At 39.8% G+C, this 14,203-nt stretch overlaps 2 protein-coding genes across 2 annotated transcripts; both read right to left on the reverse strand.

The window, feature by feature from the left end:
* Positions 1-1,142: 1,142 nt before the first annotated feature.
* On the reverse strand, positions 1,143-2,761 carry LOC118491565 (polyubiquitin-like). Its single transcript, XM_035989435.1, has 3 exons — positions 2,701-2,761; positions 2,435-2,449; positions 1,143-1,802 (listed from the first exon to the last, which is right to left on the reverse strand). Exons 1-3 carry the CDS (start codon positions 2,759-2,761, stop codon positions 1,225-1,227), a joined length of 654 nt encoding a protein of 217 aa, XP_035845328.1. The 3' UTR covers positions 1,143-1,224.
* Positions 2,762-6,940: 4,179 nt separating this feature from the next.
* Positions 6,941-8,302, reverse strand: LOC118491567 (polyubiquitin-B-like). Its single transcript, XM_035989436.1, has 2 exons — positions 8,203-8,302; positions 6,941-7,887 (listed from the first exon to the last, which is right to left on the reverse strand). Exons 1-2 carry the CDS (start codon positions 8,300-8,302, stop codon positions 6,941-6,943), a joined length of 1,047 nt encoding a protein of 348 aa, XP_035845329.1.
* Between the last annotated feature and the right edge of the window lie 5,901 nt (positions 8,303-14,203).

Consider the following 14,203-nt stretch of genomic DNA (forward strand, 5'->3'; position numbering starts at 1 on the left):
ACCTTGTAGTCTTATAAAGTCAAAAGTAATGATCTTTTTACCATAACTAGCATTGCGACCCGCCGCATTGCGGCGGGATTCTTTAGTTATAACTAAGTCGATCTAGGACCAGCACGTTATGTTAAACTTGTCAAATGGGGGAAAAATAGACGATGTAAAAACATTCACCCACACACGCACGTTGCGTCGTGTTAACTCGCAAAATTAGAACGAAGCATAAAAACGTTAAACCAAAGACGCACGTTGCGATGTGTTAAGTCGCAAAATTTAGAACCAAGCATAAAGCGAAAAATTTGCCGAAAATGAAACTATAAAGGACCAAGTTGAAAGTAAAAAAAAACAGTTATGAGGATAGATTGCAAAAGATAAAAAGTTTTGGGTTAGAAGTAATAAAACAAATAGTTTTGGGTTAAAAGTAATTTATGAAAGACTTTTGGGTGAAAGGTAAAAAAATCATTTTTTTTTGGAAACCCCCCAAAGCCAACGTTACGACAAACATATGCATAACTATTTTTTTCTTTGAAAAACCTCAAAGCACACCCCGTGTTGCGGCGGCGTGTAAAACGTTGTCAAATAGTACTAATATCACACAACCGTCATCAACCACCAACACTGACTCGATCTAGGGTATGCGTGTTGCGACGAACCTATCAAACATGGGAAAATAGAGGTAAAAACGTTAAACCACATATGCACGTTGCGTCGTATTAACTCGAAAAAAATTAGAACTATACGTAAAACGAAAATTTGTGAAAGATAAAAAGTATAAGTGACAAAAGTTGCGAAATTAAATTGCAAATAATGAAAATTTTTGAGTTAAAGTTAAAAAACAAATTATGTAGGGTTAAAATTGAAAAAAATAAAAACCTTTGCGCTAAAGTAAAAAAATCAAGTTTTTTTTTGAAAAACTCCTAAAGCTCAATGTACAACTAATAATGCACAAAAAACTTGCAAACTTATATATGGAATAATAATGTGTCGACTTCAAAGTTCAAACTAACTCAAATACTCAAATACTACACAAGTGACAAGAGACCTACATAACAACATCAAAAGACACAAATTAAGCATCATCTTTTTACCATAATAATGTATAGTATCATAAGATATACTAATTCAAACAAGATGTTGGTTTTCAGGCCAAAAGATCGAACAATTAAACACTCACGAACACAAAAGGTTTCTGCAACCAACTTGACCCGTACTCAACCCGAACTATCAAGATTATCCCAACACAAGACCGACTTCTTGTCCATCACGGATGCGATAATCAGCAACGGTAGCACTATCCTCCAGGAAAATTTTGTTAAAGATCAGTGTCTGCTTGAATGGGGGAACACCTTCCTTATCCTGGTTCTTTAACTTCAGGTTGTAGATGGTGTCTGAGGGTTTGACATGCAGAGTAACGGTCTTTTCTGTTGCGGTCTTGATGAATATCTTCATGATGTATACTCTTGCTGACCACAAAAGTGTGAGTGTAGACTCCTTGTGGATGTCGCAACCAGCAAGGGTATCATCGTTGTGAAGAACGGTTCGGTTAAAGATCAAATCCTGCTCGTCAATAGGTTTTTGCGTTTCATCCCGAATCATGGCTTTAATGCTGTAAATGGTATCCGAAGGTTTGACTTTGAGAGTAATGGTCTCTCCGCTATAAAAGATGAGGATATCTATCTCCATAATTCCCGTTGATTGACGCATAAGTTTTAGCGTCTCATTCTTGTTGATCCTGTAATCAAAAAGGGTACCGTTGTCCCCGAGAACGGTTTCGTTGAAGATCAAAGCTTGCTCTTCACATGGAATATCTTACATAAATTCAATCATGGTTTTCAGTTCAGTGATGGTGCATGTGGGCTTGAGTAACAAAGTGATCGTCTTTCCTGAGAAAGTGATGAGAAATATTTTCAACTGATCCACTGCTTTAACACGGAGTGTGAGGGTAGATCCTTTCTTGATGCTTAAGCTTGTGAAGGTATTGATGTTTTCAAGAACCATTTCGTTGAAGATAAGTTCCTGATTGTCAAATGGAATGTGCTCCTCAGCCTGGATCTTAACTTTGACACTGCCTACAGTACGTTAAGAGATATGATCTTAGACTACCCACTACCCACTATGGTGACCAAATTGCACAACCGGTTGCCACTTGGCAAATAAGACAAAATTGTAAGAAATTATTTTAATTAAATAATTGAAATTTATAGACAACCAGGTTGGTATGGCAACCAATGGTTGCAACCAACAACCAACATAATATTAATTCTTTATTCTTTTTTATGTTATTTAACTTCTATTTCTTTATAATATTTAATTCTTTTTCCTTTTTTTATTATCTAACTTCTATTTCTTTATATAATAAAATACTAGTTTAGGTTGGGTTGTGATAGTAGATGAAAAATTGGATTGGGTTGGGTTGGATTGTGATAGTGAATAGTCTTACCAGTTGGGGTCTCAACTAGAATACAAAGAAACACACAAAAAAAACAAGAAACTAAGCATTAAAACAACATGCAAACTGTCCAGAAACTCTAATAAGTGATAGCCCTAAAAGTCTAAAACAACAAAGTGTAGCAACAGATGTTTAAATAAATATGATGATCAGAAGAGTTCTTACTCTTTATCCCGCCATATTTAAAATCGTCATCGTCGATAGACCCATTCACGACTTCAACGTCATCGACGATAAACTCAAAGTCACTGACGTACTTTCTCTTCCGGTACCAGACCTATCGTCTTCGTCAGCCATTCCTTTGCCCTCGTCCGCCATTTTCCTCTTTTCTTTCCGATAATGTTTCAATTTTTCAAAGTGTGTTGAGATAGAGAAGAGAGAGAAGTGAGTGGAGAGGGTTAACGTAGAGGTGTATTAAAGAAGCTATAATAATTGAGGCTATTGCAAAATTTGCATCGAGTCTTGCACTCAAGCTGCATTTGGCAGGTGGAAATGATTTGATTTGAAGTTCATTGATGCATTTAAAGTTTTTGCTTGATATGAGGGTGAGAGGGGCACACCCCTCTTAAGGGGCACTCCCCTAAGAGGGAGTCCCCTCTCTTACGCATAACCAATCCTCGTGTGCCACGTCAACTTCCCTCTTAAACTCTCCTAACATCCTAAATTGATGGCGGCACTCCCCTCTTAGGTGACTTGGTTTTTATTAAAAAAAAAAAAATTTTCATTGGTTCTCTCCTCCCTCTCTCCTCGGTGAATCCCCACCGATTTCCTCCCTCTCTCTACCTCACCGCCTTGATGGCGGCACCTCCCCTAATTGGCAACAGGGGTCCCCGAAGGAAGTCCCCGCAGGTGCCCCCCACACCCTTAGAGGAGTCCCCTCTCTTACGCACATCCAATTAGGTTATGCCATGTCAACTCTCCTCTTAAACTCCCCCTCACATCCTACTTTTATGGCGGCACTCCTCTTTTAGGGGACTTGATTTTTTATTTTTATTTTTTTTTTTTTATTTGTTGTAATTACGCATGTTTATAAAAAATATTAATAAAAATAAAATAAAATTTAACAAAAGACATTTCAAAGTAGAAAATAAAAATTAAATTCAAACTAGAAAATTAAAATTACATTCAAACTAGAAAATAAAAATTTTAGAAATTGCACGGCCACCCGTACTTGTTAGCGATGTCGCGCTTTCGGGCGAGGATGAACGGCAACATTTCCGGCGGAGCATCGTCGTGCGGCTTGAGGAATGTTTTCATATCTCGATCGTACGCGTAGTTTCTCATCGTCTCGCGTTGTTCCGTTATGAGCTCGCGAGCCTCCGACTCTCTTTTCTTCCTCAATTCAATCGCCTCCAATTCCATCGCGTGCTTCGCTTCTTTCATGGCGGTGTACTCTTTGAATTGTGCCGCCAACTCGGCCGAGCCCTCGGACGATGTTGCTTGACGCTTGTCTCGTCGTTGTGTTCTTTGTGGCGAGGGGTCTTCGTTCATATCGGGTATGGAAGGGTCCACGTCAACGGGCTTTCTTTTTTGTGCCGAACCTTCCCCTTCCTCACCCAACAATGGGACTTGGGCCCATTTTTCGTGTTTTCGGACGACCTTCCACGCCTCGACATGTTGAAAATCGTTCGGATATTTATCTTTAAATTCCTTTAAAGCGACTTTCATCACGTTGAGATCGTTACACCCGCTTCCTCGTGTGCGATCCTACATATTGTAAAATAGTAAGTGTTAAAAAAATATGAACTTAGTAAACAAAATTAAAAAATATACAACGTTAAAAAAATATAATTTTTACCGCTTGTTGGTATAGGCCGTTGAAAAGGTTAATTTTAGTCATCATCGGGCCCCATTTAGACCGTACTTGATGCACGGTCCGGTTACTTCCGCCAACGGTGGCGTTATAATGATCTAAAATCTTACGCCAAAAACTATCGCGGTTTTGTTGATTGCCCTTCTTTTTGTTGGTAGAGCAATGTACCCACGCATTCGCCAACGCCTCTTCTTGGACCTTTGTCCATTTTTGGCTCTCCATTTTTCCCTTTTTATCCCGAGCGTCATCTTCTTCGTTGCCGGCGTCTTCATCCACATTATATTCATCGTCGCCGGTGTCTTCTTCATAATCGCCCAAATTTTGAGTTTCGGCACTACTTCCTCGTCCTCGTCGTCGTAAATAGGTAGACGACATTCAACATTTTCTCGTGGAGATGGAACTTGTGGGGAACGAAAACCATACGGGTCGAAGGCGGGGGTTTGAGGATCCATTGATAACAAATTTTGAAAATAGCTGAAAGGGGGTTGTGGTTGGGTGTTGTAAAAGGAGGGGTGTGAAGGTTGTTGCTAAAAAAAAGGAGGTTGTGAAGTATATCCGAAAGGGGGTTGTGGTTGCGCACTTGCACCGCTCGAACCACCACGAGACGGTTGCGAGCCGCGTCCATTAGATTTTTTCTTGGCTTCGCGGGGTTGGTTCTCCATTACTCGGTTTGGCTTTGTGTTGTATTTGATAGATTTTTAGAGTATAAGTTTGAGAATGGGCGTGGTAAAAAATTTGACTGAAGTTGGTTATTTATATTGGTTAAAATTGAAATTTATTTTTTTTAATTATTACCGTTTGCCAACGTTTAAAAAATTGACTGTTCCTCAATCTTTGTGCCATTTCAAGCGGTGTCTCCTCCCCGATTCCCTTCCCTGATTTGGGTCCCCGCGGTGATGGCGGCGGTGTTCCCGATCGGGGACTGGGGTCACCGATCCCACTCCCCGCTAGTGCCCCGTACACCCTAAGACTGTGGGGTATGGGGCTTGGGTTGGAGCGTGGCCCTTGGGGTTTGAGTTTGAAGTCGGGCGTGGGGCGGGCTAGCGATCTGATGTGGCGGCCTCCTATTCGCTTTGTTGGCCATGTCATAGCTGGCGGGTTGTTTGAATTTTAAATTGTAACCGTTTGGCCAAGCCAAGCGGTCACCCCAACCCCCAACAGTGAACATCCCCTATAAATACAACCCCAACCCCACCGGCTACCCCAACCCAAACCATCGCTGTCCACCGCTACCCACTTGATCCCACGAACCCGCTAACCCAACCCGAAGAAGATGGCCTCTTGGACCAACGAAGAAGAGTTAGCTCTCGTCACAAGCGTCGGGCGACAACCCGGCCAAACACGCTATTGGCCGGAAGCCTTCGCAAGCTACCGACATAACGTCGGACACGACCGGCACAACTTAAACGCGTGCCAACATAAATGGCGCGAGCTACTGCCGAAGCTTGATCGTTTCAAGGCCTACTACGAAGCCGTTCCGAGCGGTGAGTTAAGCCACGAGGACCGGGTGGCGGTGGCGAACATTGAGTTTCGGGGCAAGGAGCGAAGGCCGTTCGACAAGCTCGCGTTTTTTGAAATTTACCTAACGCTCTAGGTTTTTTTTTTTATTTTGTAATCGTATTTAGGATTTTTTATTTTGTAATCGTTTTTAGTTTTTTGTTTTATTTTGTAATCGTTTTTAGGTGTTTTTTTTTTATTTTGTAATTGTTTTTAGGTTTTTTTTTATTTTGTAATTAATAAAATTTTAAACTGCTTTTTCATACAACTTTGAACCGTTGACAAAAATATAGCATTCGATAAATAATGCAATTAACAAAATACAAAATATAGTATTCGAATGAATGACATACCGTAAGAGTTGCCGCCCAGAAATTTTTTTTATTAGTTTTTAGAAAATATTTGGGTATTGGGCTCACTAACCTAATGGGCTAAATAGTTTAAACAATATGATTTTTTAAAGTGGGCCTATGTTAATATTTTTTTGGTTATACCCTATTAAATTTTTTTTACATATATAATATCGGATTTTTTTTTAAAATTACATGCCCTACAAAATCACGGGCCCTGTTCGGTTGTCCTCCCCGCCCTCCTTCAGGGCCGGCTCTGCTAGCTTCTTTCATTCATGAATCTGTCTATTTGAAGATAATCTATGTCCTACAATGTTCTTTGTTTTAAATGTACAAAGAGTTAAAAGCTTTGCCTTTCAAAACCTTTTCAAACTGTCTCAGTCAGTCGCATGTTAACATCAAACTTGGTTGTTATGAATGTTACATCACTACATATAAAGTATTAATTACACAAATTTGATGTTATAAATGTTACATCATACCTTTTTGTAGAATGTAAATGTAAATAGGCTCTAAAAATTACATTAAAAGTTATACTGATTAGTTATATGAATCTAACTTTTCATTTTAGTGTGTGTGTGTGTGTGTGTTTAAACCATTCAATAATTTCAACAATGTTATAGGTAAAAGTTCCATTTAATTTAAATACTTAAGAGACAGGTAACATAAGAGAGCTACATGAGAAGACACAAAAACATCAGGGTTTACTTCTAACAATAGATCACAGGATATGCTGGTCTAATCTAACACCATTATCATCATCCTCTTATCTTAAATTAAACAAGCCGGATGGTTGAGTCATTCCGGATGTTGTAGTCGGCTAGGGTAGGGCTATCCTTAAGTAGCTCTCCGTTGAAGATCAGTTTCTGCTCTAATGGAGGAATACCTTCCTTCTCTTGGATCTTTTGATAAACGCACAAGTGTGAGGTTTGATTCCTTGTCGATGTGCAAGTCAGCAAGGGTATCATCGTTGTGGAGAACCAATTCCTTGAAGATCAACTCCTGCTCATCACATGGAATATTTACCTGACTTTGTATCTTGGCTTTTATGTTGGCAATGGTGTATGAAGGTTTAACCTGTAGTTTAACAGTGTGTCCAGTGAAGATCTTGATGAATATCTGCATATGCATAGGTCCTCTTGATCTACGCATAAGTATAAGTGTGGAGTTCATGTTGATTTGGAAGTCGAAAAGAGTACTGCTGTCGTCAAGAACCATTTTGTTGAAGATCAAAGCTTGCTCATCAACACGTATACCCTCCATACACAAAATCTCAAATTTCACCTTGGCAATAGTGTATGTTGGGTTAACTAACAAAGAGATAGTTTTTCCAGTAAAGGTATTCACAAAAATTTCCATCGTTCGCTCCAACTTACGAATGAGTGTGAGAGTGGATCCGTTGAAGATATTGAAGTCAACAACAGTACCGCTATCCTCAAGGACAACCCCGTTGTAGATCAACACATCCTCAATACCACACATCTTGGCTTTCAATTTGCCGATGGTGTCTGAAGGTTTGACTTCAAGAGAATACATCATCTCTTCAGGGATCTTGATGAATATATTCAAGATTCCCTTTAACTTACGCATAAGGATGAGGGTGGATCCCTTCTTGATACGCAAATTGGCAAGGGTATTCAAGTCTTGAAGAACCTTTTCGTTGAAGATCAGCATCTGCAGATCAATGTGAATATTTTCCATATCCTGGATGAAGGCTTTTATTTTTCCAATAGTGTCCGAGCCTTTGACATTAAGCGAGATGATCTTGCCGGCATCTGTCTTGACTAAAATACAATAAAACTAAAAGATTGAAAAAACTAAACACAAATCAAACAGAAACAAAATACTGGAACCAAGACATAGAACTGATATATACTGATGCAATGAGACACAACAGAATTTACTCTTATTTCTTACGGTTTAGTTACTATTAAAAATCAGGATAAACAAACTTATATTTATAATAGAAATTATGAAACTCCATATATCAAGTTTTCTGCTAAAGAATATTTAAAATCGATTAATTTATTAGACTCAACATCCAGTGTTCAAAAAATAGCAAATATTCAAAAAATGGCGCTGATAGAAAGAATCCTTACCTTTTATCTCACCACTGTCACTAAGCCCACTCTTCTCGACTTCAAAATAATCGCCACCACATTCGAGTTTCCTCCACCAAAGGCAAAAACCGTCAGCCATTCCTTTGCCCTTATGATTTTCCTGTTTTACCGATAAATTTTTAGAAAGAGATAAATATATATCAGGGCCAGCTTCGGGCCTGTGGGGAAGGTGCCAGGGCCCATCATATTGGCAGTGTGTGGTTTTTTCTTTTCTACTTTTCTTGGGTTCGAACTTGTTTACGGAACCAGCCGTTCCGGGTTCGATTCACACACTGTTTTTTAATTTCTACTTTTCTTGGGTTCTTCCATATTTTGTTTGGGGTTGATTCAGTTTATATATCAACATAGGGGAAAGCCCCCGTATGGCTTACACAAATTGCAAGCATATTTTTTAGTCTTTCGTTTTGATTTTTGACATTTAAATTTGGGCCTCCATATTTGTAAGTTCTTTTTTTTGGGTTTCCACATTTGTGGTTCTTCTCATTTAACCATTTGCATTAATGGGGCTTCCACATTTGGAAGTTCTTCTTTTCTTCTCATTTAATCATTTACATAAAAAAAACTTTATGTAGTGAGGCTATCAACTAGGGTTACAATAAAAATATGGGTGAACAAGATATCTAGAATGTGCCAAAAATAAAAACAAGGGTGTCCTGCCGGTCTTCTTTTTACGCCATCACCCAACCCAAGATGGGTCAACGCTTCACACCATCGAACCCAACAGTTTATAACCATTATCTCGTTACAACTTGATTACAAACCCACTTACAAATTCACATGTTGACTCATTTCATAGGTCTTTAGTTACAACTTGATTACAAACCCACTTACAAACTCACATGTTGACTCATTTCTTAGGTCTTTGGTTGCAGGGCTTTAAGTATGTCTGAGTTAGAATGGATTTGTTCTAACACGAAAAAATATACAAGTCATGTTAAGTTATTTACGAAATCAAACCCCACCAATCCAACACGGATTAACAAAATTGCAGTCATTAGCCTTTCTTGTTTTTTCAGATCCGGATCAACTCAACGATGGTGCAACTATGGTTCGATGAAAGCAAGTAAAAAACAACAAAAGAGTTTCTGGATTTTTTTTTCTTAGTTTTATTAATTCATAAATAAATGTGATAAAAAAGAATCTTGCCAACACGCCTCTTTTTTATGCTCCTGGATTCTCCATTCATTCCTCCCCTTTACAAGGGCATACACAACCATTTGAAACTTTATTAACACAACCATCATTGCCAAGAAACTTTATTAACACAACCATTTGAAAAGGGTTGTGTTAAATATACCTAATGTTGGTGCACTTGTGTCTGTACTTTGTCTGTATTCGGTCTGTATGTAAACGATGTCCTTGGTAGTCTGTAAGTTGACCAAGTCAACTATCCTCCTAGTTTGACTTGGCCAATAAGTTGAAAGATGTCTGTCTGTATCGAAGGATAGCCTCGAAGGATACTGTTTGATCCTTCGAGGTGCTCGAAAGATATGCTTCGAATATTAGACCTCGAAGGATCATCCTTCGAGGTCCATGCTCATCTTTCGAACATGTTGTGATCGATAGATGATCCTTCGGACCATCTATCGGATCCTTCGAGCAGACCTGCTGTGTTTGGGTATATATATACTCATGCAATGTGTTGAGTTTAGCCGACAGACAGAGAGTTATAGAGAATACACACACACAGGCTGAGAGCATTCTGTCCGAAACACTCACACACTTTGAGAGTTTATAGAACATTTCTGTAAACATTGAGCTTGTAACCGAACCCTCATTGCATTAATACAAGTTGTGTTAATCGGTGAACTTGTGTGTTTTGTTTCTCTACTTGCTACTAACTCGGTTTGCTTGCTAGCTTGGATTCCGCACTCGCTAGTGAGTTAGTATAACAAGGTTTGAGGTTCGTCATCCACCGGATAGGGACCTACAAGTGGTATCAGAGCTTGGCTCTTTACCTTGTTTAAAACCGGGTTTTTACAAGTTTTGGTGTGTTGAAACACTTGGTTTTGCACCTGTTTTTACTTAGTTTCTTGCATTTTCTTTGAGTAAAAACGTGTCTAAACTAACCGGGAGTGTTTAAAGGGGGGTTGGGTAACTTAAAAACTTGTTTTTGAGTAACTTTGTGTTTTCTGGCGAAAGCTCCGGTTAAAAATTCCGGTGACTGTGGTTAAGATAAGGTTTTTCATTTTTGGCAAAATTTTCAAAGTTGGTGGTGATAGGACAGCCTGCACATACCATCTTGCCGAAAGTTGACTTACCAACCTGTCACCTTTTCACCAACCCATCACTTTGTGTCTGTGTGTCAGAACCTCTCGAAAGATATCCTTCGACCTCGAAAGACTATCTTTCGATCAAGGAAGGCTCGAAAGATTATTATCCTTCGACCCATCCTTCGAAGTCCGAAGCATATCTTTCGATAAAGGAATCTTTTCGAAAGACAGGTGTCCGAAAGATAAGGATTTAACTCGAAAGATAAGGATCTTTCAAAGGGGAATCCTTCGAGTTCTTGAATCTTTCGAAATCATTGTTCGAGATTCAACAGTGATCTTTCGAGCATTGTTGATCCTTCGAACAAGATTTGATCTTTCGAAGTGTGTTCTGTTTATTGCTAACAAGTTTCTGTTTTCTTTTAATATCTTTCGAACTAGGGTCCTTCGACTGTGTGTGATCTTTCGGGTACTCATCATCTTTCGTGACTTGGACATAGAATTTATTTTTCTTGTCAAAGATGAATCCGAGTTGGTGGGGAAATCCGGCTCCAGACAGTGGAAAATACATGAATACCAGTCAATCTCCATCATGGGCCGAATCTCCAGTATCTACATCCTCACAAACAAATGCCACTCCAGCTGGTCAATGGGCGTTTGTTTCAAATCAAACTCCGAGTATTCAAAGTCTTCTACTAAGCGAAAGTGAAACCGGAAGTTTGAACAGGCCTCCAAAGTTGATGCATCTTAATGAATATCCGGGATGGGTTGATCGTTTCCATACATACATTCTTGGTCAAAATACAGAGTTGTGGTTGCGGTTCACTACGGAATTCGATCAAACTATCGAGGTTGCTGCTTCTTCGACAGCTACATTTGCCGATCTTCCTGATGATCAAAAGAAGACGTATGACTTAGAAAAGAAAGCATACGCTATTCTCACTCAAGCACTGAGCAAGGATATTTATCATCAGTTCGTCAGTTTCAAGACTACGAAGAAGCTGTGGGATGCATTGAAGACAAGAGGAGTAGGTAATGAAGCCACACGTCAACTACGACGAGATCTACTGAAGAAAGAATTCGATGGCTTCACATGTATGGATAAGGAGTCCTTGGGAGATATGACAAGCCGTTTCTATCACCTGCTTACTGAGCTGACCAACTTTGAAGTCACTACGACTCCAACAGAGGTGGTAAAGAAGTTTGCCGATGCATTGCCTCCTCAATGGAATAACTTCCTGGAAATCTTGAAGTACAACGGAACGTTGAAAACTACAAATATTAACGATTTCGTGCAGCTTCTGGAGAACAAGGATCAGGAAGAAACGTTGAAGGCAAAGAGAGTTGCAGTGCCACAGAATCCAGAGATGTATTATGGCACCTCCACTTCTTCATCTGCAAAAGCCGGTTCACATGCTCCACTTCAAACGGCGTTTGTCACAAGCACGGATATGTATGGCAATCCAGTGCAAGTTCTTGTAAAGCCGCCTCCAACCACAGATCTGTATGGAAATCCAATACAACCACCTCCTCCTCCTCCTGCTCAACAACCACAATATGCGTGTTATGGAGGAACATCATCTGCAGGTCAACAATCAAAGTCTAGTACCGTTCAGCTCGACACGTCAAGCTTCTCTAAAATCAGTGTAGAAGTAGCTAAGGAACACATGGAGCTGCTTAACACTGTAGTGAGCGCGTACTGTGGGTTAATAGAAGGTCAGATTGGCAACATTAATCTGACACAAGAAGACTACAGGCAGATTGATAAAGAGGAGATGGATTTGATGGACATCAAGTGGGCCTTTGCGAGTGCAGTAAGAAGAGCAAAGGATTGGATGGAAAGTACTGGCAGAACCAGCTTGGAAAGCAAGCGAGACACCAAGTATGGGTTCGATAAGCAAGCTGTAAAGTGCTTCAACTGTGGTGAACGGGGTCACTTCAAAAGGGAGTGCACAAAGCCAGCCCAGCACGGGAATCAAAACCCCTTCAGAAACCAAGGCAACCAGCAGAACAGAAACAATGATCGTACATTGGTGCCTGTCAACAACCAAACCAACCGAGCACTTGCAGTTCAGGTGGATGAAGGTTGTGACTGGTCAATCCAGTTGGGTGGTGATGCTCCTGATGGAACAGCATGTTTTGCTCAGATTGTGAAGGAGCTAGTTCACACCAGTGGTGGAGAATCTTCTGCCAGTGGTGATGAATCGTCTGAGGATGAAGACTCCTCTGGTGATGATCATGTGGGTGAGACATCTAATGTTTCGGATGATATTGACATTGATGAACTCTTGGGGGAAGCTGTAGCAGAAACTCAAAGAAGATCTATTCTGGTGGATCAGACTGCTTACTCTTCGTCTTCTCTCCATTCAGCCTTTATGGCTAATGTCGACGGTTCATCAAGTCAGGTATGTGTCGATGAACCCACTGCTATTAACTGTGATGAATGTGATAGATTGCATGCTAGGTGTGCTGATTTGGAAGGAAACATGTCTGAGTTGCAAGCCAAACATGATGCTTTACAAGCTAGTTTGTTTGACTTGCAAGACAAACATAGTTCCTTAAGTGCTGATTGGTGTGACTTGCAAAGCAAGCATGAGGCTTTGCAAGAGAAATATGATGTGACATTCATCCACAATCAGAAGTTGACTGTGGATCTCTCTAAATGCACAGAAGCCAACATGTTTTATGAAAACCATGAAAAGGAATTTAAGTCAGTAATTGAAACATTAAAGAAAGATAAAACTGAACTGACTAAAATGGTTTCAAGAAAACAAACTGATATTAATTTGTATATATCTCGCCTTGAGATTATGCAAAAAGAAATGGCTTGTGTGAAAACCGAAAGTGATGCGATACAACTCAAGTTAGACAGTTATTTGAGCTCTAGCTATGTGTTAGATCACATCATTGATGTTCAGAAGGAAAAGCGAGATGTCACATGCATAGGCTACAAGAAGTGTCCACCACCAGTGAGACATAATTATGATGCCATGCCTGATGAAGAGGACAGGGTTTTCTTTGAACCTTCTGTGTCTCTAGATGTTAAGGAGTTTGCTGCAGGACTCGGATACCAAAAGGAAGTATCCTCAGATTCAGATGTGTCAGCAGATACATTTGTAAGTGCTGAACAGAATCAAGATCCTCCAGTTGTGATTGAGGATGCTGATTCGTCTGATGATGAATCTGATGATACTGTCCCAGCAAAGTCTGATGCGGTAGCCAAAAATGAGGACATACCTCTTGAGAATCACATTCTATGTGATCCCCCTGTTCAACCCGCTAAGACTGTTGCAACTGAGTCCTCATCTGCGGAAAAGCCGGAGAGTGTGAATTTGCTGTACACTCTAGTTGGTGATGATAAAATTTACTCAGACAAAGATTTTCCCATTAAGAATGTCAATCAATCCTTAATCTGTAAAGTCTTTGAGAATTCGACGAGTAAGTTCTTGGGAAAGGCAGGACCTAAAGTTACAGTTACACAGTGTCCTCCTATTCCAAAGGCTGAAATTCGAAAACAATTTGGTAACAAGAAATTACCAACAGTGCCAACACAGCAAAATCACACCAAACCCAAAGGTAAAGCACCGGCTCAAGCTAACAAGAAGCCGAACCAAAAGAAGAAGAAAAAGGTTAACTTTGTGAAATCGACGGGAACGGACAAAATTGAAAAGTTTGAAAATCAATCTAACTTAGATTTTGTCAAGAAAGCTATTGTCGAGAAAAGAAATGAACCAAGCAGTTCAAAACCTAGTACCTCGGGTTCACAAAGT

The sequence above is a fragment of the Helianthus annuus genome, chromosome 1, assembly GCF_002127325.2.
Source record: "Helianthus annuus cultivar XRQ/B chromosome 1, HanXRQr2.0-SUNRISE, whole genome shotgun sequence".
Lineage (NCBI taxonomy): Eukaryota > Viridiplantae > Streptophyta > Magnoliopsida > Asterales > Asteraceae > Helianthus > Helianthus annuus.

What these genes read in the sequence shown, in the direction of transcription:
- LOC118491565 (XM_035989435.1), bottom strand. Translation starts at nt 2,761, where the DNA reads ATGGCGGACGAGGGCAAAGGAATGGCTGACGAAGACGATAGGTCTGGT.
- LOC118491567 (XM_035989436.1), bottom strand. Translation starts at nt 8,302, where the DNA reads ATGGCTGACGGTTTTTGCCTTTGGTGGAGGAAACTCGAATGTGGTGGC. An exon ending in TGACAGTGGTGAGATAAAAG is followed by an intron (nt 7,888 to 8,202) that starts GTAAGGATTCTT and finishes ATTGTATTTTAG; the next exon opens with TCAAGACAGATGCCGGCAAG.